Source organism: Bison bison, unplaced genomic scaffold, assembly GCF_000754665.1.
Source record: "Bison bison bison isolate TAMUID 2011002044 unplaced genomic scaffold, Bison_UMD1.0 scf7180017864454, whole genome shotgun sequence".
Lineage (NCBI taxonomy): Eukaryota > Metazoa > Chordata > Mammalia > Artiodactyla > Bovidae > Bison > Bison bison.
In genome coordinates this window covers 646,812-672,792 of record NW_011495016.1, presented here as the reverse complement: position 1 = coordinate 672,792, position 25,981 = coordinate 646,812, and the positions used below count along the sequence as shown (strand labels likewise).

General features: G+C 40.8%; 1 protein-coding gene across 2 annotated transcripts in view; it reads left to right on the top strand.

Annotated features, from left to right (window-relative positions):
* Nucleotides 1–25,981, top strand: part of KIAA1324L (KIAA1324-like ortholog) — a 220,012-nt gene that overhangs the window by 140,301 nt on the left and 53,730 nt on the right. For both annotated transcript variants that reach the window (XM_010859123.1, XM_010859122.1), the window contains 4 exons: nt 1,393–1,479; nt 5,949–6,054; nt 13,902–14,054; nt 14,965–15,053. In XM_010859123.1, the coding sequence (XP_010857425.1) occupies nt 1,393–1,479; nt 5,949–6,054; nt 13,902–14,054; nt 14,965–15,053 (435 nt within the window). The remainder of the gene's footprint in view (nt 1–1,392; nt 1,480–5,948; nt 6,055–13,901; nt 14,055–14,964; nt 15,054–25,981) is intronic.

Here is a 25,981-nt window from a genome sequence, read left to right as displayed (position 1 = left end):
GACCAAGGTTATACCTTTACTAGTTACTTTTAGAATGAGTAATGAGAGGACTCAGATCTCCAGAATGCTAGTAGACTGTCAAAATAACACTAGATGTATGATATCTGCTGAGAAAAAAGCTTTCAGTTTATGCAAATATGGACCAAAAAAGGTATATAAAGGGTTTATATCTGTTTAAAAATGGCTTAACATTCGTATTGATTGTCATTATGCTTATAATATAAATATGGTACTTAAATTCAGTTAAAGCAAATATCCTTAGTAGCTGATTTTCTCTGGTTTTGGCTGTTAAAAGGATCTGTTTTCTAGTTAGTCAAGTCTTTAGGAAATAGCTCTTACTGACAAGATATTAATGCTGTTTGTGAAATTAGTCAGGGGAATGAATAAAGTGGAAAAATAACTTAAAGAATAGAGAAATAGCCATTTTGGAGGAAGTACAGATGATGAGATATTATTTCAACCCCACTTTGATGCTGACTATTATGTGCTCACTTGCTAAGTCATGTCTGACTCTCTGCAACCCCATGGACTGTAGCCCGCCAAGCTCCTCTGTCCAAGGGATTCTCCAGGCAAGAATACTGGAGTGGGTTGCCATTTCCTTCTCCAGGGGATGTTCCTGACCCAGGGATTGAACCTGCATTGCAGGAGCTACGAGGAGAAGTCAAGACTGTAAATATAGCCTCAAGAAATCAAGATTGTAAAAAAATTACAGAGACATTTTTGATGTCTGTTTACTTTTTGTAGACTTGGAGAGGTATGTCCCAACTCCTAGGTATTTTAGAAGAATTGTCTGGAAAGCACAAGATGTTTGGTGCTGAAGATATTAGCTGTATTTATTTGAATTGCTGTAAAGTATCAACATTTGTCTCCAAATACCAACCGGGGTCTTTGACTTTGGCTATAGCCACTTATGCACACATTTGGATTAAGTCTTGGGGAACTGAAAACAAATCAGATTTCATTTATTTATTAATTTAAGGTTTAAATGGCCCTAAATCTTATAAAAATAAAATTTATTTTTATACTATTGGGCCTGCATGGTGAACACAAGCTTTTACATTTTTGCAATGACTTTTTCTCCTCTATGTGAATTTTCAGTGTTAACTCCCCTCTCCTCCTCTGCTTCCCATGCTCCTGCTTGCCCAATTTCCAACTTCTTAATGGGCTTGTCTTTTTGTTACAATAATGAGAAAGATTCACTTAGAACTACATACTCATGCAGTTGTCACTCAGGCTCCAGAGATCTGGTGTGTTTACTTATTGATAATTACTCGTGGCTGTTGTTTCCTACACATTGAAAGAAGCTCTTGTAGCCTGTCCTGTGATGAGTGATACATCTAATTAAAAACACTGTTCACTGAGCTTTACTGGGCCCTTATGTTTACTCCACAGATTCAGAATGATCAGTGCCAGGAGATGGACACCACCGCTGACAAGTGGGTAAAACTCACAGACAATGGAGAATGGGGCTCTCATTCTGTAAGTCTCTCTCTGCTCTTCTCTCATACCAACGCCATTCTTCTCCTTTCTTTTCTCAAACTTATTTTTAAAAGTTTATTTTAAAGAAAAAAATTATCTTTTAACTTAGAAATTTCTAGTTAGGGAAGAAATTGCCCCTAAGTTTCATGGACTCAGGCTCTTTCTAGTATTATTTTCTTTCCTTTTCTTTTCTCCTTAGCTCCCTCTCCCTGCTCTTTCCTATCACACTTCAACTGTCCTGCTTTTCAAGGGAGGCATTAACAGGAATGAAGTCTACTCAGAATTAATATACAGAACCTCTGGGTATGTAAGTTTACAGATGTGGTTATCATATGAAAGATATTAATCAGTGACTCTTGGCATTGGATGGATCCTTGAGTTCGAAGCATCACTACGAACAAAGCTAACCATAGATGTGATGGAATTCCAGTTGAGCTATTTCAAATCCTAAAAGATGATGCTGTGAAAGTGCTGCACCCAATATGCCAGCAAATTTGGAAAACTCAGTAGTGGCCACAGGAATGGAAAAGGTCACTTTTCATTCCAATCCCAAAGAAAGGCAATGCCAAAGAATGCTCAAACTACTGCACAATTGCACTCATCTCACACACTAGCGAAGTAATGCTCAAAATTCTCCAAGTCAGGCTTCAACAGTACATGAACCATAAACTTCCAAATATTCAAGCTGGATTTAGAAAAGGCAGAGGAACCAGAGATCAAATTGCTAACATCGATTGGATCATATAAAAAGGAAACAAGTTCCAGAAAAATGTCTACTTCTGCTTTATTGATTATGCCAAATCCTTTGACTATGTGGATCACAACAAACTGTGGAAAATTGTTCAAGAGATGGGAATATCAGACCACCTGACCTGCCTCTTGAGAAATCTGAATGCAGGTCAGGAAGCAACAGTTAGAACTGGACATGGAACAACAGACTGGTTCCAAATAGGGAAAGGAATATGTCAAGGCTGTATATTGTCACCCTACTCATTTTACTTATATGCAGAGTACACCATGAGAAACGCTGGGCTGGATGAAGCTGAAGCTGGAATCAAGATTGCTGGGAGAAATACCAATAACCTCAGATATGCAGATGACACCACCCTTATGGCAGAAAGCAAAGAACTAAAGAGCCTCTTGATGAAAGTGAAAGAGGAGAGTGAAAAAGTTGGCTTAAAGCTCAGCATTCAGAAAACAAAGATCATGGCATCTGATCCCATCATTTCATGACAAATAGATAGGAAAACAATGGAAATAGTGACAAACTTTATTTTCTTGGGCTCCAAAATCACTGCAGATGGTGACTTCAGCCATGAAATTAAAAGACGCTTACTCCTTGGAAGAAAAGCTATGACCAACCTAGACTGCATATTAAAAAACAGAGACATTACTTTGCCGACAAAGGTCCATCTAGTCAAAGCTGTGGCTTTTCCAGTAATAATGTATGGATGTGAGAGCTGGACTATAAAGAAAGTTGAGCACTGAAGAATTGATGCTTTTGAACTGTGGTGTTGGAGAAGACTCTTGAGAATCCCTTGGACTGCAAGGACATCCAACCAGTCTATCCTAAGGGACATCAGTCCTGAATATTCATTGGAAGGACTGGTGCTGAAGCTGAAACCCCAGTACTTTGGCCACCTGATGTGAAGAACTGACTCAATGGAAAAGATCCTGATGCTGGGAAAGGTTGAAGGCAGGAGGAGAAGGGGATGAAGAGAACGAGATGGTTGGATGGCATCACCGACTCGATGGACATTAGTTTGAGCAAGCTCCAGAGTTGGTGATGGACACGGAAGCCTGGCGTGCTCCAGTCCATGGGGTTGCAAAGAGCCAGACATGACTGAGCAATGGAACTGAACTGAGTTTCTTTTATCCAGCTTTCTCTGCAGTTACCCCAAGAAGCGATTTTCAAAGTTGTCTTCTTGGGGACTGTTCTGAGCCCAGTTTTGCACAGCTCTGCATATCACAAAATTCATCCATGTCTGGAGCTGAAACCTGCTTTCTATCTGTTACCCATTGTTCAAAATTCTACCCTTTCTGGTTGTGTCTGGTAAACTGCTTATTTCTTTAAGGACAACCCTGAGTGTTTGAAGGCAATTATTAGGTAACACAGTCCCTAAATCTGTTATTATTTGAGGCACTGTCCCTTTGGAGTGAGACATGGATTTAAAATCTAGAAAAATGGTATAGATGAACCTTTTTACAAGGAAGAAATAGAGACACAGATATAGTGAACAAATGTTTGGACACTAAGCGGGGAAGGGAGTGGGGTGAATTGGAAGATTGGGATTGACATATATACACTACTAGGTATAAAATAGATGACTAATGAGAACCTGCTGTATAGCACAGGGAACTCTACCAAATGCTCTGTGGTGACTTAAATGGGAAGGAAATCCAAAAAAGAGGGCATATGTGTGCACATATAGCTGATTCACTTATTGTACAGCAGAAACGAACACAACATGGTAAAGTACTATACCCTAATTTGATCCCTGAGTCGGGAAGGTCCCCTGGAGAAGGAAATGGCAAAGCACTCCAGGGTTCTTGCCTGGGATATCTCATGGACAGAGGAGCCTGGCAGCCTATAGTCCATGGAGTTGCAAAAATCAGAAATAGCGACTAAACAACAGCAGCAGCTCTGGTTTATAGTCGTTGTGTTTCTTTAGGCAATTGACTTTGTCTCTTTGACTCTAATAGTTCATATGAGAAATAGGACCAATCTTGCAGAGTTAAATGAGAGGATACATTTTATTCAGTGGCTCAGTCACGTCTGACTCTTTGTGACCCCATGGACTGCAGCATGCCAGGCTGCCTGTCCTTTACCATCTCCCGGGGTTTGCTCAAACTCATGTCCATTGAGAGGATACATAGGGAGGGCCTAACATCGTGCCTGCCATGTAGATTGAACACTGTTTCAATAAGTGACCATCCATCCTTGCCTTTGTGTTGTAGCAGATACCTCATCCTTGAGTGATTAATATAATGCATCCTTTCAGAGTAATTTTTTTGATCTGTATGCCTGGAAGTGATATTAGTACCAATTAAAATCCATTCACCTAAGCTTTCAGTCCTCTGGGCTTTGAAGGTACAAGTAACCCTTGGCAACAAATATGCTTTCTTCACTTATAAAGACTTAACACAAAGGAAGAGTATTTAACGTACAGCTTTTCTGACTCTCTGGCAGGGTGAGGTAGTCAGATATGTTTTAATTTTATATTGCTTGAATTCGCCCAGCCAGACTCCATAGAAGAATAAGGGTGGCAAATGAGAAAGCAAAACACCCTTCAGTTCAGTTCAGTCGCTCAGTCGTGTCTGACTCTTTGCGACCCCGTGAACCGCACGCAGCATGACAGGCCTGCCTGTCCATCACTAACTCCTGGAGTCCACCCAGACTCATGTCCATTGAGTTGGCGATGCCATCCAACCATCTCATCCTCTATAATCCCTTTCTTCTCCTGCCCTCAATCTTTCCCAGCATCAGGGTCTTTTCAAATGAGTCAGCTCTTCGCATCAGGTGGCCAAAGTATTAGACTTTCAGCTTCAAAATCAGTCCTTCCAATGAACACCCAGGACTGATCTCCTTTAGGATGGACTGGTTGGATCTCCTGGCAGTCCAAGGGACTCTCAAGAGTCTTTTCTAACACCACAATTCAAAAGCATCAATTCTTTGGCAATCAGCTTTCTTTATAGTCCACTCTCACATCCATACATGACCACTGGAAAAACCATAGCCTTGACTAGACGGACCTTTGTTGACAAAGTAATGTGTCTGCTTTTTAATATGCTGGCTAGGTTGGTCATAACTTTCCTTCCAAGGAGTAAGCATCTTTTAATTTCATTAGTTTACTTGACTGAATCAGCATGAAATTGATCGGAAAAGTAATTTGATAAAAATGTTCTGGTGGCAAAGGAAGCAAATATTAGACATTGTATCATTTACATTCTGGAGCCATAGAGTCAAATCAGGCTATTCTATAAGAACAGTCCTATTTTTCTTTTGTTGCTGTTGCAGTGTTGTTTGTTAAGTAATTTTAAAAGGAAGCAAACTCATTCTATTACCTTTTTGTTTTCAGAGCCCAGAGATTTACTTATGAATAGTGACAGCAATCAGTATGTAATTGGGCTAAGTGCCTCTCACAATCTAAATTGAGTCTTTTAAATATAAACCAAGTCTTCATGCACATGATTTGAAATTCATTTTATCTTCTTCCATGCTTGAAGAATTTTCTGTTCCTCCCTCTTTACTGTATTTTTGGTGTTGGCAAACTTTTTCTTTTTTTTTACAAAATGTGAATTTAAGGAAAGCTTAAGTCTCAGTAAGTAGTTGATTTAAATTTGTGGGTTCCAGATAATCGTGTTTCATTTTAATGTGTTGAAAAGTGTATAGGGGATTAACTTTGATATAGGTATGGTTGGAAGTAGCATGGTTTATCTGACCTGAGTGTCTTGTGTTTTCTTTACAGGTAATGTTGAAATCAGGCACAAACATACTGTACTGGAGAACTACAGGCATCCTTATGGGTTCCAAGGCAGTCAAGCCAGTGTTGGTAAAAAATATCACAATTGAAGGTATTTCACACCTGTCTCTTTTAGTAGTCGCCTATCCCATTTAAAATATTGACTACATTGTTGGTTTCGCTGGTTCAAGGGGATATGGGACAAAAATTAGCAGGTTAGACATCATATTGGCCTAGAGACTCTGGTTTTATTTCTGGCAAGTTGGCTGTTTGTTTTTCCAATCCCTAAACTGAATTATTTAATCTGTGTGAGAAAGTAAAAATAATGACAATTGTAGGTGTCTTGAAATAAAAGAAAACAATCTTTATTAATAGCCTACTCTTCATTCAAGAAGACTTCATTGTGCTGGCATAGTACTTATACGGGTCACGACTGTATCCATAAAAATAACAGTGAAATAAATATCTTGGCTTGTCTCCTACACCTTTTGCCTCTCTTAACCAACTGCATTTTCTGACTCCTGAGAGTGGACAGCATGTTCTGGCATGGTTCATTATCAGAGCTACTTTTACTTAAAGCAGTGATTTCTCTTATTTAACTTTGATTTACATTTTACTATGGTAAAAGTGTGCTTCTTCCTGTGAAGCTAACTCATTAGTTGTAGGGACATCTGCTGGTGATACCTGGACTTACAAACCTGAAGAAAAGTCAGCTTTTCCCTGGGTCTTACGGGTCTTGTCTGTATGTAACTAGTGAGCAGTGGAGAAAAAGGGAAATGGTAGACACAGAAAGAAGAGAATGGTACAGAATTGGAAGGAATCAGAATTTACAACATTTCTGATTAATGAAGTTGTTTTAATAGCTGAGCTTATACACTGATTCAGTTCAGGTCAGTCACTCAGTGATGTCGGACTCTTTGCGACCCCATGGACTGCAGCACGCCAGGCTACCATGTCCGTACCAACTCGGAGCTTACTCAACTTTATGTCCATTGAGTTGGTGATGACGTCCAACAATCTCATCCTCTGTCAACCCCTTCTCCTCCTGCCTTCAGTCTTTCTCAGCATCAGGGTCTTTTCCAGTGAGTCAGTTCATCCATCAGGTGGCCAAAGTACTGGAGCTTCAGCTTCAGCATTGGTCCTTCCAATGAATATTCAGGACTGATATCCTTGAGGATTGACTGCTTTGATCTCCTTACAGTCCAATGGACTCTCAAGAGTCTTCTCCAACACCACAGTTCAAAAGCATCAATTCTTCAGTGCTCAGCAAGTCTTTATAGTCCAACTCTCACATCTGTACATGATTACTGGAAAAAACATAGCATTGACTAGATGGACCTTTGTTGGCAAAGTAATGTCTCTGCTTTTTAATATGCTGTCTAGGTTGGTCAGAACTTTTCTTCCAAGGAGCAAGCACCTTTTAATTTCATGGCTGCAGTCACCAACAGAGTGATTTTGGTGCCGAAGAAAATAAAGTCTGTCACTGTTTCCATCATTTCCCCATCTATTTGCCAGGAAGTAATGGGACGGATGCCATGATCTTCGTTTTCTGAATGTTAAATTTTAAGCCCACTTTTTCACTCTCCTCTTTCATCAAGAGGCTCTTTAGTTCTTCTTTGCTTTCTGCCATAAGGGTGGTGTCATCTGCATATTTGAGGTTACTGATATTTCTCCCAGCAATCTTGATTCCAGCTTGTGCTTCTTCCAGCCCAGCATTTTTCATGATGTACTCTGCATATAAGTTAAATGAGCAGGGTGACAATATACAGCCTTGACGTATTCCTTTTCCTATTTGGAACCAGTCTGTTGCTTCATGTTCGGTTCTATTGCTTCTTTACCTGCATACAAAGTTCTCAGGAGGCAGGTCAGGTAGTCTGGTATTTGTTGTGATCCACACAGTCAAAGGCTTTGGCATAGTCAATAAAGCAGAAATAGATGTTTTTCTGGAACTCTTGCTTTTTCTATGATCCAATGGATGTTGGCAATTTGATCTCTGGGTCCTCTGCCTTTTCTAAATCCAGCTTAAACATCTGGAAGTTCACGGTTCACATACTGTTGAGGCCTGGCATGGAGGATTTAGAGCATTACTTTGCTTGTGTGTGAGTGCAATTGTGTGGTAGTTTAAGTATTTTTTGGTGTTGCTTTTCTTTGGGATTGGAATGAAAACTGACCTTTTCCAGTCCTGTGTCCACTGCTGAGTTTTCCAAATTTGCTGGCATATTGGGTGCAGCACTTTCACAGCATCATCTTTTAGGATGTGAAATAGCTCAACTGGAGTTCCATCACCTCCACAGCCAGCCTTCTTGATAGTGATGCTTCCTAAGGCCCATTTGACTTTGCATTTCAGGATGTCTGGCTCTAGGTGAGTGATCACACCGTCATGACTATCTGGATCATGACGATCTTATTTGTATAGTTCTTCTGTGTATTCTTGCCACTTCTTCTTAATATCTTCTGCTTCTGTTGGGTCCATACCATTTCTGTCCTTTATTGTGCTCATGTTTGCATGATATGTTCCTATAATGTCTCTAATTTTCTTGAAGAGCTCTCTAGTCTTTTCCATTTTATTGTTTTCCTCTATTTCTTTGCCTTGATCACTGAGGAAGGCTTTCTTATCTCTCTTTGCTATTCTTTGGAACTCTGCATTCAAATGGGTATATCTTTCCTTTTCTCCTTTGCCTTTTGGTTCTCTTCTTTTCTCAGCTATTTCTGAGGCCTCCTCAGACAACCATTTTGGCTTTTTGCTTTTCTTTTTCTTGGGGATGGTCTTGATCACTGCCTCCTAAACAATGTCACGAACCTCTGTCCATAATTCTTTTGGCATTCTATCAGGTCTAATCCATTGATCTATTTGTCACTTCCACTGTATAATCATAAGAGATTTGATTTAGGTCATACCTGAATGGTCTGGTGGCTTTCCCTACTTTCTTAAAATATGAATTTGGCAATAAGGAGTTCATGATCTGAGCCATAGTCAGCTCCTGGTCTTGTTTTGCTGACAGTATAGAGCTACTCCTACAAGACTTACTAAAAACTAACACCCCAAAGAGATGTCCTTTTCGTTATAGGGGACTGGAATGCAAAAGTAGGGAGTCAAGAAATACTTGGAGTATCTGATAAATTTGGCCTTGGAGTACAGAATAAAGCAGGGCAAAGGCTAGTAGAGTCTGCCAAGAGAATGCACTGGTCACAGAAAACGCCCTCTTCAAATAACACAAGAGAAGACTCTACACATGGACAGCACCAGATGGCCAACACCGAAATCAGATTGATTATATTCTTTGCAGCCAAAGATGTAGAAGTTTATACAGTCAGCAAAAACAAGACTGGGAGCTGACTGTGGCTCAGATCATGAACTCCTTAATGCCAAATTCAGACTTAAATTGAAGAAAGTAGGGAAAAACCACTAGACCATTTAGGATGACCTAAATCAAATCCCTTATGAGAAGTGAGAAATAGATTCAAGGGATTAGATTTGATAGAGTGCCTGAAGAACTATGGACAGAGGTTTGTGACATTGTACAGGAGGCAGTGATCAAGACCATCCCCAAGAAAAAGGAATGCAAAAAAGCAAAGTGGTTGTCTGAGGAGGCCTTACAAATATCTGTGTAAGAAGAGAAATGAAAGGCAAAGAAGAAAAGGAAAGATATACCCATCTGAATGCAGAGTTGCAAAGAATAGCAAAGAGAGATAAGAAAGCCTTCCTCAGTGATCAATGCAAATAGAATGGGAAAGACTAGAGGTCTCTTCAAGAAAATTAGAGATACCAAGGGAACATTTCGTGCAAAGTTGGGCTCGATAAAGGACAGAGATGTTATGGACCTAACAGAAGCAGAAGATACTAAGAAGAGGTGGCAAGAATACACAGAAGAACTGTATAAAAAAGATCTTCATAACCCAGATAACCACAGTGGTGTGATCACTCACCTAGAGCCAGACATCCTGAAATGCAAAGTCAAATGGGCCTTAGGAAGCATCACTACGAACAAAGCTAGTGGAGGTGATGGAACTCCAGTTGAGCTATTTCAAATTCTAAAATATGATGCTGTGAAAGTACTGCACTCAATATGCCAGCAAATTTGGAAAACTCAGCAGTGGCCATAGGACTGGAAAAGGTCAGTTTTAATTCCAATCCCAGAGAAAGGCAATGCCAAAGAATGCTCAAACCAGCACACAATTGCACTCATCTCACACGCTAGTAAAGTATTGCTCAAAATCCTCCAAGCCAGGCTTCCACAGTACGTGAACCATGAACCTCCAGATGTTCAAGCTGGATTTAGCAAAGGCAGAAGAACCAGAGATCAAATTGTCAACCTTTGTTGGATCATTGAAAAAGTGAGCGAGTTCCAGAAAATCATCTACTTCTGCTTTCTTGACTATGCCAAAGCCTTTGACTATGTAAATCACAACAAACTGGAAAATTCCTCAAGAGATGGGAATACCAGACCACCTGACTTGCCTCTTGAGAAATCTGTATGCAGGTCAAGAAGCTACAGTTAGAACTGTACATGGAACAACATACTGTTTCCAGATCTGGAAAGGAGTATGTCAAGGCTGTATATTGTCACCCTGCTTATTTAACTTATATGCAGAGTATATCATGAGAAATGCTGTGCTGAATGAAGCAGAAGCTGGAATCAAGATTGCTGGGAGAAATACCAATAACCTCAGATATGCAGATGACACCACCCTTATGGCGGAAAGTGCAAAAGAACTGAAAGCCTCTTGATGAAAATGAAAGAGGAGAGTGAAAAAGTTGGCTTAAAACTCAACATTCAGAACACGAAGATCATGGCATCTGGCCCCATTGCTTCATGCAAACAGATGGGGCAACAATGGAAAAAGTGACAGACTTTATTTTCTTAGGCTCCAAAATCACTGCAGCCATGAAATTAAAAGACACTTGCTCCTTGGAAGAAAAGTTATATCCAATGTAGACATCATATTAAAAAGCAGAGACATTACTTTGCCAACAAATGTCCGTCTAGTCAAAGCTATGGTTTTTCCAGTGGTCATGTATGGATATGAGAGTTGGACTATAAAGTCAGCTGAGCACCAAAGAATTGATGCTTTTGAGCTGTGGTGTTGGAGAAGACTCTTGAGAGTCCCTTGGACTGCAAGGAGATCAAAGCAGTCAATCGTAAAGGAAATCAGTCCTGAATATTCATTGGAAGGACTGATGCTGAAGCTGAAGTTTCAGTACTTCGGCCACCTGATGTGAAGAACTGACTCACTGGTAAAGACCCTGTTGCTGAGAATGACTGAAGACAGTAGGAGAACAGTTGACAGAGGATGAGATGGTTGAATGGCATCACTGACTCTGTGGACATGAATATGAGTAAGCGCCGAGTTGGTGATGGGCAGGGAAGCCTGGCGTGCTGCAGTCCATGGGGTCACAGAGTGTCAGACTCGATCAGTGACTGAACTGAACTGATAGAGCTTCTCCATCTTTGAATGCAAAGAATATAGTCAGTCTGATTTCGCTATTGACCATCTGGTAATGTCCATGTGTAGAGTCTTCTTTTGTGTTATTAAAATAGGGTGTTTCTATGCCAGTGCATTCTCTTGGCAAAACCCTGTTAGCCTTTGCTCTGCTTCATTCTATTCTCCAAGGCCAAATTTGCCTGTTACTCCAGGTATCTCTTTAATTCCTAGTTTTGCATTCCAGTCCCCTATAATGAAAAAGACATCTTTTTTGGGTGTTCTAGAAGGTCTTGTAGTTTTTCATAGAACTGTTCAACTTCAGCTTCTTCAGCATTAGTGGTTGGGACATAGACTTGGATTTTTGTGATATTGAATGGTTTGCCTTGGAAACGAACAGAGATCATTCTGTCATTTTTGAGATTGCACCCAAGTACTGTATTTCACACTCTTTTGTTGACTATGAGGGCTACTCCATTTCTTCTAAGGGATTCTTGCCCACAGTAGTAGATATAATGGTCATCTGGGTTAAATTCACCCATTCCAGTCCCTTTTAGTTCACTGATTCCTAAAATGTTGATATTGTCTCTTGCCATCTTCTGTTTGACCACTTCCAATTTACCTTCATTCATGGACCTAACATTCCAGATTCCTATGCAGTATTGTTTACAGCATCGGACTTCCATCACCAGTCACATCCACAATTGGGTTTTATTTTTGCTTTGACTCCATCTCTTCATTCTTTCTGGAGTTATTTCTCCACTGTTCTCCAGTAGCATATTGGGCACCTGCCGACCTGGGGAATTCATCTTTCAGTGCCCTATCTTTTTGCCTTTTCATACTGTTCATGGGGCTTTCAAGGCAAGAATACTGAAGTTGTTTGCCATTCCCTTCTCCAGTGGACCACGTTTTGTTAGTACTCTCCAGCATGACCCGTGAGTCTTGGGTGGCCCTACATGGTGTGGCTCATGGTTTCATTGAATTAGACAAGGCTGTGGTTCCATGTGATCAGTTTGATTAGTTTTTTGTGGTTGTGGTTTTCATTCTGTGTACCCTCTGAAGGATAAGGATACAGGGCTTATGGCAGCTTACTGATGGGAGAGACTAACTGAGGGGGAAACTGGGTCTTGTTCTGATGGGTGGGGCCATGCTCAGTAAATCTTTAATCCAATTTTCTGTTGATGGGTGGGGCTGTGTTGTCTCCCTGTTGTTTGACCTGAGGCCAAACTATGGTGGAGGTAATGAAGATAATGGGGGCCTCCTTCAGTAGGTCCCATGCATGTGCTGCTGCACTCAGTGCCCCCAACCCTGCACCAGGCCATCACTGACCCATGCCTCCGCCGGAGACTGCTGGACACTCACGGGCAAGTCTGGGTCAGTCTCTTGTGGGATCACTGCTCCTTTCTCCTGGGTCCTGGTGTGCACAAGGTTTTGTTTGTTCCCTCCAAGAATCTGTTTTCGCAGACCTGTGTAAGCTCTGGTGCTTCCATGATGGCGTTAATGGTGACCTTCTCCAAGAGGGCTAATGCCATTCCCAGGTCTACTGCACCCAGAACCCCTGCCCCTGAAGCAGGTCACTGCTGACCCATACCACCCATACCTCTGCAGGAGACACTCAAACACAGTTCTGGCTCAGTCTCTGTGGAGTCTCTGAGTCCTGGTGCACACATGGTTTTGTTTGTGCCCTCCAAGAGTCTGTTTCCCCAGTCCCGTGTGAGTTCCTGCAGCTCTGTGATGTGGTTAATGGTGACCTCCTCCAGGAAGGCTTATGCCATACCCAGGTCTGCTGCATCCAGAGCCTCTGCCTCTGTGGCAGGCCACTGCTGACTTGTACCTCCACAGGAGACACTCAAACACTCAAAGGCAGATCTCAAAGGCAGGTCTGGCTCAATCTCTTAGGACTTTTCTGGTGCACACAAGGTTTTGTTTGAGCCCTCTGAGCATCTCTGGTGGGTATGGGGTTTGGTTCTAAATGTGATTTCATCCCTCTTGCTGTCTTGCTGGGGCTTCTCCTTTGCCCTTGGTGGGATCCAACATTCTCCTGTTGACAGTTGCTCAGCAGTGAATTGTAATTTTGGAGTTCTCACAGGAGAAGATGAGCGCACATCCTTCTACTCTGCCATCTTACTATGGAATCTCATACACTGATTATATACTTCTATCAAATCTGAATCTCTTAACTGTTCACTATACTTCATTGTTCAATTCAGTATTCATCCCAGCTCTCTACAAACAGTAAATACATTTGTGATGTTGAATTAATGGTATATAAAAGACCTGGGTTGAGCTTACTATTAATATTTCTTGTTCACTTCTGGTAGCAGAAGCAAGGACATGCTGATTTGTTGCTGTTGGGCCCTCCCCCTATGCTCTGTCTCCTGTTTCCACACAGGGTGACACAGGGTCCTCCCTCCATGCTCTGTCTCCCATTACCACTTAGGGGTGATATAATGCCCTCCCTTCATGCTCTTTCTTCCATTACCACACAGGGGTGGTACAGGGCCCTCCCTCCATGCTGTGTCTCCCGTTACCACACAGGGGTGGCCTACACATCAGAATGCTTTCCATGCAAGCCCGGCACCTTTAGCGACAAACCAGGTTCGTTCATCTGCCAAGTGTGTCCCAGAAACACCTATTCTGAGAAGGGAGCCAAAGAATGCATCAGGTGTGATGAGGACTCGCAATTTTCAGGTAAGATGAGTCTCCCGTTTATACTCTTTGATCTTTTTTGCTAAATTTATGTTTGTGGACAGTATATAGTCATAAGCCAGAAATCACACATACAATGTGATGAAAACAGTGGGCCAGAAACCAAAGTCCTGAAATGAATTCATACTTAGTGGATAAAATAGGACTTCTAATTACCTCTTTCTGCAGAACTTTTCTTTTTGTCCGTAATGTTTTCTGTTCCACAACCCCCAGGTAGCTGTTTTGGATATGTTTATACTTGCCTAAAAAAATTTTGTATTGTACTTTTAGATGATTCGTTGGCATGGAGATGTACTTAGAAACTTAATTTGTTCCAGATTTACAACATGCAGTGATAATGAAGGAAATCTAATGTTTTCTTAGAAAGCTATGATATGCTTCTTGTGTACCTTGGAAACATTTTATTGCTCTAGGAAAAAAAAAAATAAAAATCCAGGCCTTCATTTGCTCTAGGCCTAACTAGTTCTTGGAGAAGGCAATGGCACCCCACTCCAGTACTCTTGCCTGGAAAATCCCATGGATGGAGGAGCCTGGTAGGCTGTAGTCCATGGGGTCTCGAATAGTCGGATATGACTGAGCGACTTCACTTTCACTTTTCACTTTCATGCATTGGAGAAGGAAATGGCAACCCACTCCAGTGTTCTTGCCTGGAGAATCCCAGGGACGGAGGTGCCTGGTGGGCTGCCATCTATGGGGTCGCACAGAGTCGGACACGACTGAAGCGGCTTAGCAGCAGCAGTAGGAGTAACTAGTTCTACCTAAATTCTTCTGGCAAGATTATTTTTACTTTTCACTTGTCTGCTTTTTGTTTGTTTGCTTGTTTTCATGTTTTCCTTTTTCGTAGAGTCACAACATAAATGACTCATTTCTGAAATGCATTCTTGTGTTGCAGAAGAAGGATCCAGCGAGTGTATGGAGCGCCCTCCCTGTACCTCAAAAGACTATTTCCAGATCCACACTCCATGTGATGAGGAAGGAAAGGTACAGGCTATGTTCAGTCATCTACATCCCTCATTTATCCACCCCTTTTCCTATTTTGAACAGACTACAGTTTGTTCCTTAGACAGTTAAATGAGCAGATATATAGCACGTGTGTTTAAGTAGCACAGAGGAAATTTAAGAATTTAGACTCCTAAGCCCACCTTTCTGGCTCTGATTTTCATATCTACTGCTTATTAGGTCTTCCCTGTAGGTAGCTCAACCAGTAAAAATCTGCATGCGATGCAGGAGACCAGGGTTTGATCCCTGGGCTGGGAAGTTCCTCTAGAGAAGCAATCCACTCCCAGTATTCTTGCCTGGGAGAGAATTCCACGGACAGAGAAGCCTGGCAGGGTGACATGGGATCCACTGTGTTGCAAAGAGTCAGACATGACAGCGACTAACACACACTGCTTATTAGTGCTGTGTTGTGTGCTTGAAGTCTCAAGAGTTTTTCATCTGTACCATGGGAATAGTATCAGTACTTACTTTATAGGGCTGCCAGGAAAATACATGAGACACTCCATTTAAGATTCCCTAACACAGGGCCTGGTGCATAGTGAGTGCTCAGTCAGTTAGTGCTATTGTAAACAGTTAAATTTTTTCAGGAATATTAGTATCAGGAGAGCACAGCCTTAAAATGTGTTCTGTGACTCACAGAATGCAGATAATGTTTGACTTCTCTTCAATTATTTGGTTACTCAGTAGGTTCAGTCAATAAAAGCCATGCAGCCATAGGCTGATGCAGTTATGGCAGATTGTTGTGTAATTGCATTTAGAAAATGCAAATTAATTACCATATAAATGGCACTTAGCCAGAGGAAGGATACAAACCTGAACTCTGCAGTTGACCTGCCATTGTCTTAATTAAAAAGTTAGCCTACCAGTCTATGTTAGCAGGAGAACCTGGGATTAAGGTGGCTGTGATGCAGCATTCTTTGTGTGTGTTTGCGTCTTTGAAATAATGACGTTGATTTTTGTCCTTAGGTTCTCATCTATTATTTTTATATTTATATAATTGTTCATCTTACCCTTAGTCCTTAAGCTTTTTAAATTTACCTCCCAATACTTAACACAAAGTATATTCTTATATTTACAGTATAACAAGTACTTAGAATAAGTCAAAGGAAGGACAGTTTAAATTATGGACATTTTCATTTAGAAGTGCATCTGTGAATTTCAATCAGAAGAGTAACGTTAACAGCTTTTAAAGAGCAAGGATTTATGAAGTATGATGTTGAATGTATGTTAATGGCCAAGTAAGAGCTATTTCTATTTAGAAAATATATGCAGAGAGCCATTACATGCTAAATCACTTCAGTCGTGTCTGACTCTTTGTGACCCTATGGACTGTAGCCCACCAGGCTCCTCTATCCATGGGGGTTCTCCAGGCAAGAATACTGGAGTGGGTTTCTGTGCCTTCCTCCATTAAGGTGGGTTGAAAGTAATTTGGAATCATGTTTCTTTAGCTAAACTTTTCTTGGCTGAACTTTCTTTTATATTAAGTAAGGCAAATTAAATTTATGTTTTCAGTTCCGTTCAGTCTGTCATGTCTGACTCCTTGCTACCCCATGGACTGCAGCAGGCCAGGTTTCCTGTCTATCACCAACTCCCAGAGCTTACTCAAACTCATGTCCACTGAGTCAGTGATGCCATCCAACCGTCTCATCCTCTGTTGTCCCCTTCTCTTCCTGCCTTCAATCTTTCCCAGCATCAGGGTCTTTTCCAATGAGTCGGTTCTTTGCATCAGTTGGCCAAAGTATTGGAGTTTCAGCTTCAGCATCGTTCCAATGAATATTCAGGCCTGATTTCCTTTAGGATTGACTGTTTTGATCTCCTTGTTGTCCAAGGGACTCTCAAGAGTCTTCTTCAACACCACAGTTTAAAAGCATCAATTCTTCAGCACTCAGCTTTCTTCATAGTCTAGCTCTCACATCCATACATTATTACTGGAAAAGCCATAGCTTTGACTAGATGGACCTTTGTCGGCAAAGTAACGTCTCTGCTTTTTAATATGCTGTCTAGGTTGGTCATAGCTTTTCTTCCAAGGTGCAAGCGTCTTTTAATTCATGGCTGCAGTCACCATCTGCAGTGATTTTGGGACCCAAGAATATAAAGTCTGTCACTGTTTCCATTGTTTCCCCATCTATTTGCCATAAAGTGATGGGACCAGATGCCATGATCTTACTTTTCTCAATGTTGAGTTTTAAGCCAACTTTTTCACTCTCCTCTTTCACTTTCATCAAGAGGCTCTTTAGTTCTTCTTCACTTTCTGCCCATAAGGGTGGTGTCATCTGCATATCAGAGGTTACTGATATTTCTCCCAGCAATCTTGATTCCAGCTTGTGCTTTATTCAGCCTCACGTTTTGCATGATGTACTCTGCATATAAGTTAAATGAGCAGGGTAATAATACTGCTTTGACATGTTCCTTTCCCGATTTGGAACCAGTCTGTTGTTCCATGTCCAGTTCTAACTGTTGCTTCTTGACCTGCATGCAGATTTCTCAGGAGGCAGATCAGGTGGTCTGGTATTCCCATCTCTTTAAGAATTTTCCACAGTTTTTTGTGATCCACACAGTGAAAGGCGTTGGGGTAATCAATAAAGCTGAAGTAGATGTTTTTCTGGAAGTCTCTTGCTTTTTTGATGATCCAACAGTTGTTGGCAATTTGATCTCTGGTCCCTCTGCCTTTTCTGAATCCAGCTTGAACATCTGGAAGTTCCTAGTTCATGTACGGTTGAAGCCTGGCTTGGAGAATTTTGAGCATTACTTTGCTCGCTTGTGAGATGAGTGCAGTTGTGTGGTGGTTTGAACATTCTTTGGCTTTTGAATGAAAACTGATCTTTTCCAGTCCTGTGGCCACTGCTGAGTTTTCCAAATTTGCTGGCATATTGAGTGCAGCACTTTCACAGTATCATCTTTTTGGATTTCGAATAGCTCAACTGGAATTCCATCACCTCCACTAGCTTTGTTTGTAGTGATGCTTCCTAAGGCCCACTTGACTTTGCATTCCAGGATGTCTGGCTCTAGGTAAATGATCACACCATCGTGTGATCACATCATTTCACTTCACATCACATCACTTCACTTTTCATCACTTCATTATCTGGGTCATGAAAATCTTTTTTGTATAGTTCTATGTATTCTTGCCACCTCTTCTTAATATTTTCTGCTTCGGTTAGTCCATATCATTTCTGTCCTTTATTGTGCTCATCTTTGCATGAAGTTTTCCCTTAGTGTCTCTTATTTTCTTGAAGAGGTCTCTACTCTTTCCCATTTTATTGTTTTCCTCTATTTCTTTGAAATGATCACTGAGGAAGGCTTTCTTATCTCTCCATGCTATTCTTTGGTACTCTAGTCTTTAATTAAACTGTGAAGAAGGCTGAGCACTGAAGAATTGATGCTGTTGAACTGTGGTGCTGGAGAAGATATTGAGAGTCCCCTGAACTGCCTGGAGATCAAACCAGTCAGTCCTAAAGGAAATCAACCCTGGATATTCATTGGAAGGACTGATGCTGAAGCTGAATCTCCAATATTTTGGCCTTGAGAAACCTATATGCAGGTCAGGAAGCAACAGTTAGAACTGGACATGGAACAAGACTGCTTCCAAATAGGAAAAGGAGTACGTCAAGGCTGTATACTGTCACCCTGCTTATTTAACCTATATGCAGAGTACATTGTGAGAAACTCTGGGCTGGAAGAAGCACAAGCTGGAATCAAGATTGCCGGGAGAAATATCAATAACCTCAGATATGCAGATGATACCACCCTTATGGCAGAAGCTGAAGAGGAACTAAAAAGCCTCTGGATAAAAGTGAAAGAGGAGAGTGAAAAAGTTGGCTTAAAGCTCAACATTCAGAAAACAAAGATCATGGCATCTGGTCCCATTGCTTCATGGGAAATAGATGGGGAAACAGTGGAAACAGTGTCAGACTTTATTTTTTTGGGCTCCAAAATCACTGCAGATGGTGACTGCAGCCATGAAATTAAAAGAGGCTTACTCCTTGGAAGAAAAGTTATGACCAACCTAGATAACATATTCAAAAGCAGAGACATTACTTTACCAACAAAGGTCCGTCTAGTCAAGGCTATGGTTTTTCCTGTGATCATGTATGGATGTGAGAGTTGGACTGTGAAGAAGGTTAAGCACAGAAGAATTGATGCTTTTGAACTGTGGTGTTGGAGAAGACTCTTGAGCGTCCCTTGGACTGCAAGGAGATCCAACCAGTCCATCCTAAAGGAGATCAGTCCTGGGTGTTCATTGGAAGGAATGATGCTGAAGCTGAAACTCCAGTACTTTGGCCACCTCATGTGAAGAGTTGACTCATTGGAAAAGTCTCTGTTGCTGGGAGGTATTGGGGCCAAGAGGAGAAGGGGACGACAGAGGATGAGATGGCTGGATGGCATCACTGACTCGAAGGACATGAGTTTGAGTGAACTCCAGGAGTTGGTGTTGGACAGGGAGGCCTGGCGTGCTGCTATTCATGGGGTCACAAAGAGTCAGACACGACCGAGTGGCTGAACTGAACTGAACTGAATGTGAAGAGCTGACTCATTAGAAAAGACCCTGATGCTGAAAAAGATTGAAGGCAGGAGGAGAAGGGGATGACAGACAGATGGCTGTCTGCCAGATGGGTTTGGGTGGATTCCAGGAGTTGGTAATGGACAGGGAGGCCTGGTGTGCTGTGGTTCATGGGGTCACAAAGAGTCAGACATGACTGAGCGACTGAACTAAACTGAGCTCTGAACAACAATGAAAACATTCCTGAAGCGTAAATGAATAAGATCTAATATACAAATGTATCTTGTTTTTGCTATAATAAAAATATTCAAAAATCATGTTTTTATTATGTCAGTGAGTAATGATGTCAGTGAATAGAATGATAAAATCTAGTTAGCCTGTGCTTAAAGAAGGTGTGCTGCAATTCATAGGGTCTCAAATACACAGACATGACTGAGCAACTGAACTGAACTGAAGTAAAGAAGTAGAGCCACATATTAAGTATAGATTGTACAGGGTGCACATACATACATACACACACATATATGGGCACATGTGTACCTCCACAGGCATATTGTGTACACAGATACAGACAACTTACGCTCTTTTTGTGTTTTTGATATATAGCAAAACAGTGTACCAGCACTCCATAAACTCAGTGATTCTTTTTTAAAAATTTTAACTGGAGTATAGTTGATTTACAATCTTGAATTAGTTTCTGCTATATAGTAAAGTGAATCAGTTATACGTATACATATATTCACTCTCTTCTTTTCCCACATAGGTCATTATGGAGTACTGAGTAAAATTCCCTGTGCCATACTGTAGGTCCTTATTAATTATCTCTTTTATATCACTGATTCTTTAAAAACTGATCTAAGTCTTTAAGAGAGAGGTTTCTAGCTTCAGAAGTGAACAAAAAGCAATGTGAACTTAATTAGATAACAGATATAGTGAAGACATGTCTATTATACACATCCATTTGAATATTTTCTGATTTTATTACAACATTTTCTTTTGTTCTGGTTTCATCTTTGTAAGAGTTATTTGTTCTTGCTTTGAGTAGCCTGGAAATTTGCTGGTGGCTTAATGATGTTTCCCAGGGCATTCATTGACTGTCTTTTGACTCTTATTGTCCTGTCATGCTCTTTTGGATCTTATTATCCCCTTGCTTGGAGAGCATCATCAAGGGAAATGGCTCTTAAGGTATACAGATTTTGAACATTATAATTCATATGACACAGGAATGTTCAAGTTTTTGAAACTTAGTTATTTGCTTGCTTCCTGCCTATCAGTTCAGTTCAGTCGCTCAGTCGTGTCCGACTCTTTGCAACTCCATGAACCGCAGCACACCAGGCCTCCCTGTCCATCACCAACTCCTGGAGTTTACCCAAACCCATGTCCACTGAGTCAGTGATGCCATCCAAACATCTCATCATCTGTCATCCCCTTCTCTTCTTGCCCTCAATCTTTCCCAGCATCAGAGTCTTACCCAATGAGTCAGCTCTTCGCATGAGGTGGCCAAAGTACTGCAGTTTCAGCTTCAACATCAGTCCTTCCAATGAACACCCAGGACTGATCTCCTTTAAGATGGACTGGTTGGATCTCCTTACAGTCCAAGGGACTCTCAAGAGTCTTCTCCAACACCACAGTTCAAAAGCATCAATTCTTCGGCACTCGGCTTTCTTTATAGTCCAACTCTCACATCCATATATGACTACTGGAAAAACCATAGCCCTGACTAGATGGACCTTTGTTGACAAAGTAATGTCTCTGCCTTTTAATATGCTGCCTGCCTATAGAGTACACTTTTAAGGAAAATTTTAATTGGTAACTGGAACCATTCTAATCCTGATTAATAGACTCATTCACATCATGAAAAATGTGGAGCATCTACTCATTCACTCATTCATTCAGTGAATCTTTACTGAGCACTGGTATATGCAGAGTGCTGAATGATGAGTGCAGAGCCAAGTAAGGACAGACAGAAGAAGATACATGTCTCCATAGACTGCAGAGCAGTTGCTGTTCAGCTTTGGTGAACATCAGACTCCCCTGGAGGTTCCTGTCCCAGATTTTCTATTTCAGTAGATCCAGGGCATGGCCTGGAATGTACATTTCGAAGAAGTTCCCAGGTAATTCTGACTCTGCTGGTCGAAGATCTCAGCAATTTGGGCACATCTGGTCTAGACTTTAGAAAAAGAGATAATCTGTTATAGAAAATGAGTCACTATTTCTGATTATTATTAGTGCTATAGGAGAGAAGTCTGAGCTTTTGGGTGCTCTGACCAAATCAGGGAAGGCTTCAGAGCTATGTAAAACCTGGGTGAAATGTTTATAAAAAAAAATCTATAAAATCAAATGTTTTACATATAGTTCTTAAACTAGCCATATATCCACTAATCATATCATTTGGTCGACAGCTCTCTGTCTTATCCACAGGGAGATAATGAGAAGCTCTATCAAATATTTTGTTAATATTAAAAGATGCCCTCTCTTGAGGAATATTTGTCTGTTATCCAGTCAACTAGTTAACATTCTTTTGGGCTCAGATCTCAAGCACTGAATCTTTGCATGTGTTTAAACGAAGATCATGGCATCCAGTCCCATCACTTCATGGGAAATAGATGGGGAAACAGTGGAAACAGTGTCAGAATTTATTTTTTGGGCTCCAAAATCACTACAGATGGTGACTGCAGCCATGAAATTAAAAGACGCTTACTCCTTGGAAGGAAAGTTATGACCAACCTAGATAGCATATTCAAAAGCAGAGACATTACTTTGCCAACAAAGGTTCATCTAGTCAAGGCTATGGTTTTTCCTGTGGTCATGTATGGATGTGAGAGTTGGACAGTGAAGAAGGCTAAGCACCGAAGAATTGATGCTTTTGAACTGTGGTGTTGGAGAAGACTCTTGAGAGTCCCTTGGACTGCAAGGAGATCCAACCAGTCCATTCTGAAGGAGGTCAGCCCTGGGATTTCTTTGGAAGGAATGATGCTAAAGCTGAAACTCCAGTACTTTGGCCACCTCCTGTGAAGAGTTGACTCATTGGAAAAGACTCTGATACTGGGAGGGACTGTGGGCAAGAGGAGAAGGGGACAACAGAGGATGAGATGGCTGGATGGCATCACTGACCCAATGGATGTGAGTCTGAGTGAACTCCGGGAGTTGGTGATGGACAGGGAGGCCTGGCGTGCTGCGATTCATAGGGTCGCAAAGAGTCGGACATGACTGAGCGACTGATCTGATCTGATATAGGTGTACCTCATGCAACATTTGTAAAATGTGGGTTCTAAGCAATCTTTAAAAAACAAAACACACATTAAAATTTCAAGTTCACTCACTGCTATGAAAGCACGCCTACTCTAGCGCTTGCTTATGTCATTAGTTGTATTCCAGTGCAACTCCCTACTCTCACCCCCACATTCTGGTCATGCTCAGCTCCATACCATGTCAGTTTGGCTTCTGTAGTTGGAGATGATTATGAAATTAATGTATTGAATTAAAAAAAATACTTTTCAGAATTTGAGTGGGAACAGGCAGGGCAGGAGTTCCTTGACTCATGTGACTGGGGAAGTTATCACAGAGCAAACAGTTTTACCAAGCCTTTCTTTTGCTTTTCTCACCAATATTCTTGGCTCAGTTTGATTTCCTTCTCAGATACTTCTTTCTGTGGTGCCAGATACACTCTGATATCTCCATTCCAGCCACTGTCATCCTTAGAGAATTTGATCAAAGGAGAGCTGAACAAAGTTTCTGAAAATACTGGCCCTGCTTGAATTTCGAGCCCATCTCAGACCAGCCATTCAGTCCAGTAGTGTGAACTACTCTGGTTATACCGCTTAGTTCACCTGTTAATCTCTATGGCTGGGAAGGCTAGACCATGTGGCTCCCAGTTCCTTTCATCATCACACAAATTAGTAAATTAGTTCCAAATGAGAAAGAGATACTGTCTGTTGGCACAATAAAATCAGAGTGATTCTGCATAAATTCCAGAATACATCACTCTTAAATAACGTAGATCTGGCAAGATTGTCTTGAAATCCTGGGAATTCCCACAGAATTTTGTACATACCTCTTTTGATGCTTATGTGATGGTCAACATTTGCAATACTTTGATATGTTTTTCAGTCGCTAAGTCATGTCCAGCTCTTTGCAACCCCATGGACTGCAGCACTGCAGGCTTCCCTGTCCTCCACTATCTATCGGAGTTTGTTCAAGTTAATGTCCATTGAGTTGGTGATACTATCCAACCATCTCATCCTCTGCCGCCTTCTTCTCCTTTTGCCTTCAGTCTTTACCAGTATCAGGGTCTTTTCCAGTAAGTCGGCTCGTCACATCAGGTGGCCAAAGTATTGGAGTTTCGGTATCAGTCCTTCCAAAATATTCAGAGTTGATTTTCTTTAGGATTGACCAGTGTGATCTCCTTGCAGTCCATGGCACTGTCTAGAGTCTTCTTTGATATGAGATCACTTTATTGCAAATACTTGTAAAGATGACTGTTTCCGTCACCGAACTCTGCTTCCCATAGAAACATGTTCTTAATTATTAAAAAAAATAAATATAAAAATTTTAGGTCTAGTAGAGTACCCAGAATGCAGAAGGTAGTGAATTATCTTTTGAATGAATTAATGAATGAGAGAATTAGTAAGTGGATGTATGATTAACACAGAGTGTTGTGTTCCGTACTCTGTAGAGGCTTGAGGAAATTTTGACAAAATGGAAAGACTCCAGAGAAAAGAAGTAGATAACTAGTTCATATGAAATATTATTGAAGTTACTAGAAATATTTTTTCAGATTGGAGGAAAGACCCCATCTAATGGTGGACTGGTGATGATCTTTTTGATGTTTCCTGCTAGTCCAAAAGTGATTTGATCTCTCTTTCCTTTGAATAACCATGACATTTCATGTTTCTCTTGGAAATGTTGATGATGATAATAGTAATAGTAGTGATAGTGTTAATAGCAGAGGCTGGTGTCATTTACATATTTATCTACATGCTTGCTCTGTGTGTATATTCAAGCATTGCTTCCAGATCTTTTTTTCAACAGCTGTGTAACTGGACATTAGTATACCCAGTTTGAAAATTAGAAAACAGGCTTAATCAGATTAAATAATTTTTCTAAGGTCATAGCTATTTGTGGCTATGTCTTAAGACTAGAATTCTAATCAACTCTGTTGTTTTCCAAATCTGATGCTTTTGTATCCTCTTCATATATTTTCTTTTTATATTATAGTAGTTTGTAAATCTTTCTCTTACAAGCACAGGTTTGTAAACCTCTTTCAGAACAGTTTGTCTTACTAATATTTAAATTTCCTACAGTGTTCTTCTACATGTAGTAGATACTTAGAATTTCCTGAATAGTAAGTTTAAGCATTTGAGAGAAAGTCTTAAAATAAAAAACAAATAGACCTTTTTGTGTTATCCCATAAGGCAAAATTTGGGTTCATTAAGGCATATTTAAAGAACATAAATTCCAGTTGTATGTAATGATGTTCTAACAACCAGAACTTCCCAGTTCTGGAACATCATGTTTTGCCAAATTGGAAACTTTCTGTCAAGGCTAGAGAGTGCCTGGTAGGGAAGGGCATTTTAGAAGCGAAATTTTTACAGAGAAGACATCCAACCATGGAAATTTTTCATCTCTGAGTCTAGGAAATTGTTGGATCATAAAGGTTTGCTAGTGTTTTTGTGTCATATTATCTAGTACTTTCTTTGCTCTTTAATTCAATATTACAAATCATTTTAATGATCAGCGTCTGTAACAGTCCTTCTGAATTTTATAGCAGAAGTAAGATGTAGATAACATTAAAAAATAGGGTATACAGTGATATGGGTTTTAGATGTGCCTTTCTTCCTATATGATTTAAGCAAGTGGAATGTACTTGGGGCCTTTGTTTCTTAATTAGGATTATGGAAAAACGTGGCATTTTTTAGTGACTAGCAATTTCTGAATTTAAAATAAAAATTTCACGAGTCTTAACATCCTTACTTGAAAGAAAGCTTTACTGAGATGTAATTCTCATACCATAAGGTCATCCATGTATAGTGTCGATTCAGTTTATTATTATTATTATATTTAATTTTAGAACATTTGCTTACCTAAAGCCCCAGCTAGAACCTTCAGGACAATGTTAGATCCCCGTGCTGTCTTCCACATAATGGAAGAACAGGACCCAGGCTTTAAAGCATTTAGAGAAGAGACGGGGGAAATGACAAGGAAAAACAGCAGCAGATCAGATCAGATCAGTCGCTCAGTCGTGTCCGACTCTTTGCGACCCCATGAATCGCAGCACTCCAGGCCTCCTTGTCCATCACCAACTCCCGGAGTTCACTCAGACTCACGTCCATCGGGTCAGTGATGCCATCCAGCCATCTCATCCTCTGTCGTCCCCTTCTCCTCCTGCCCCCAATCCCTCCCAGCATCA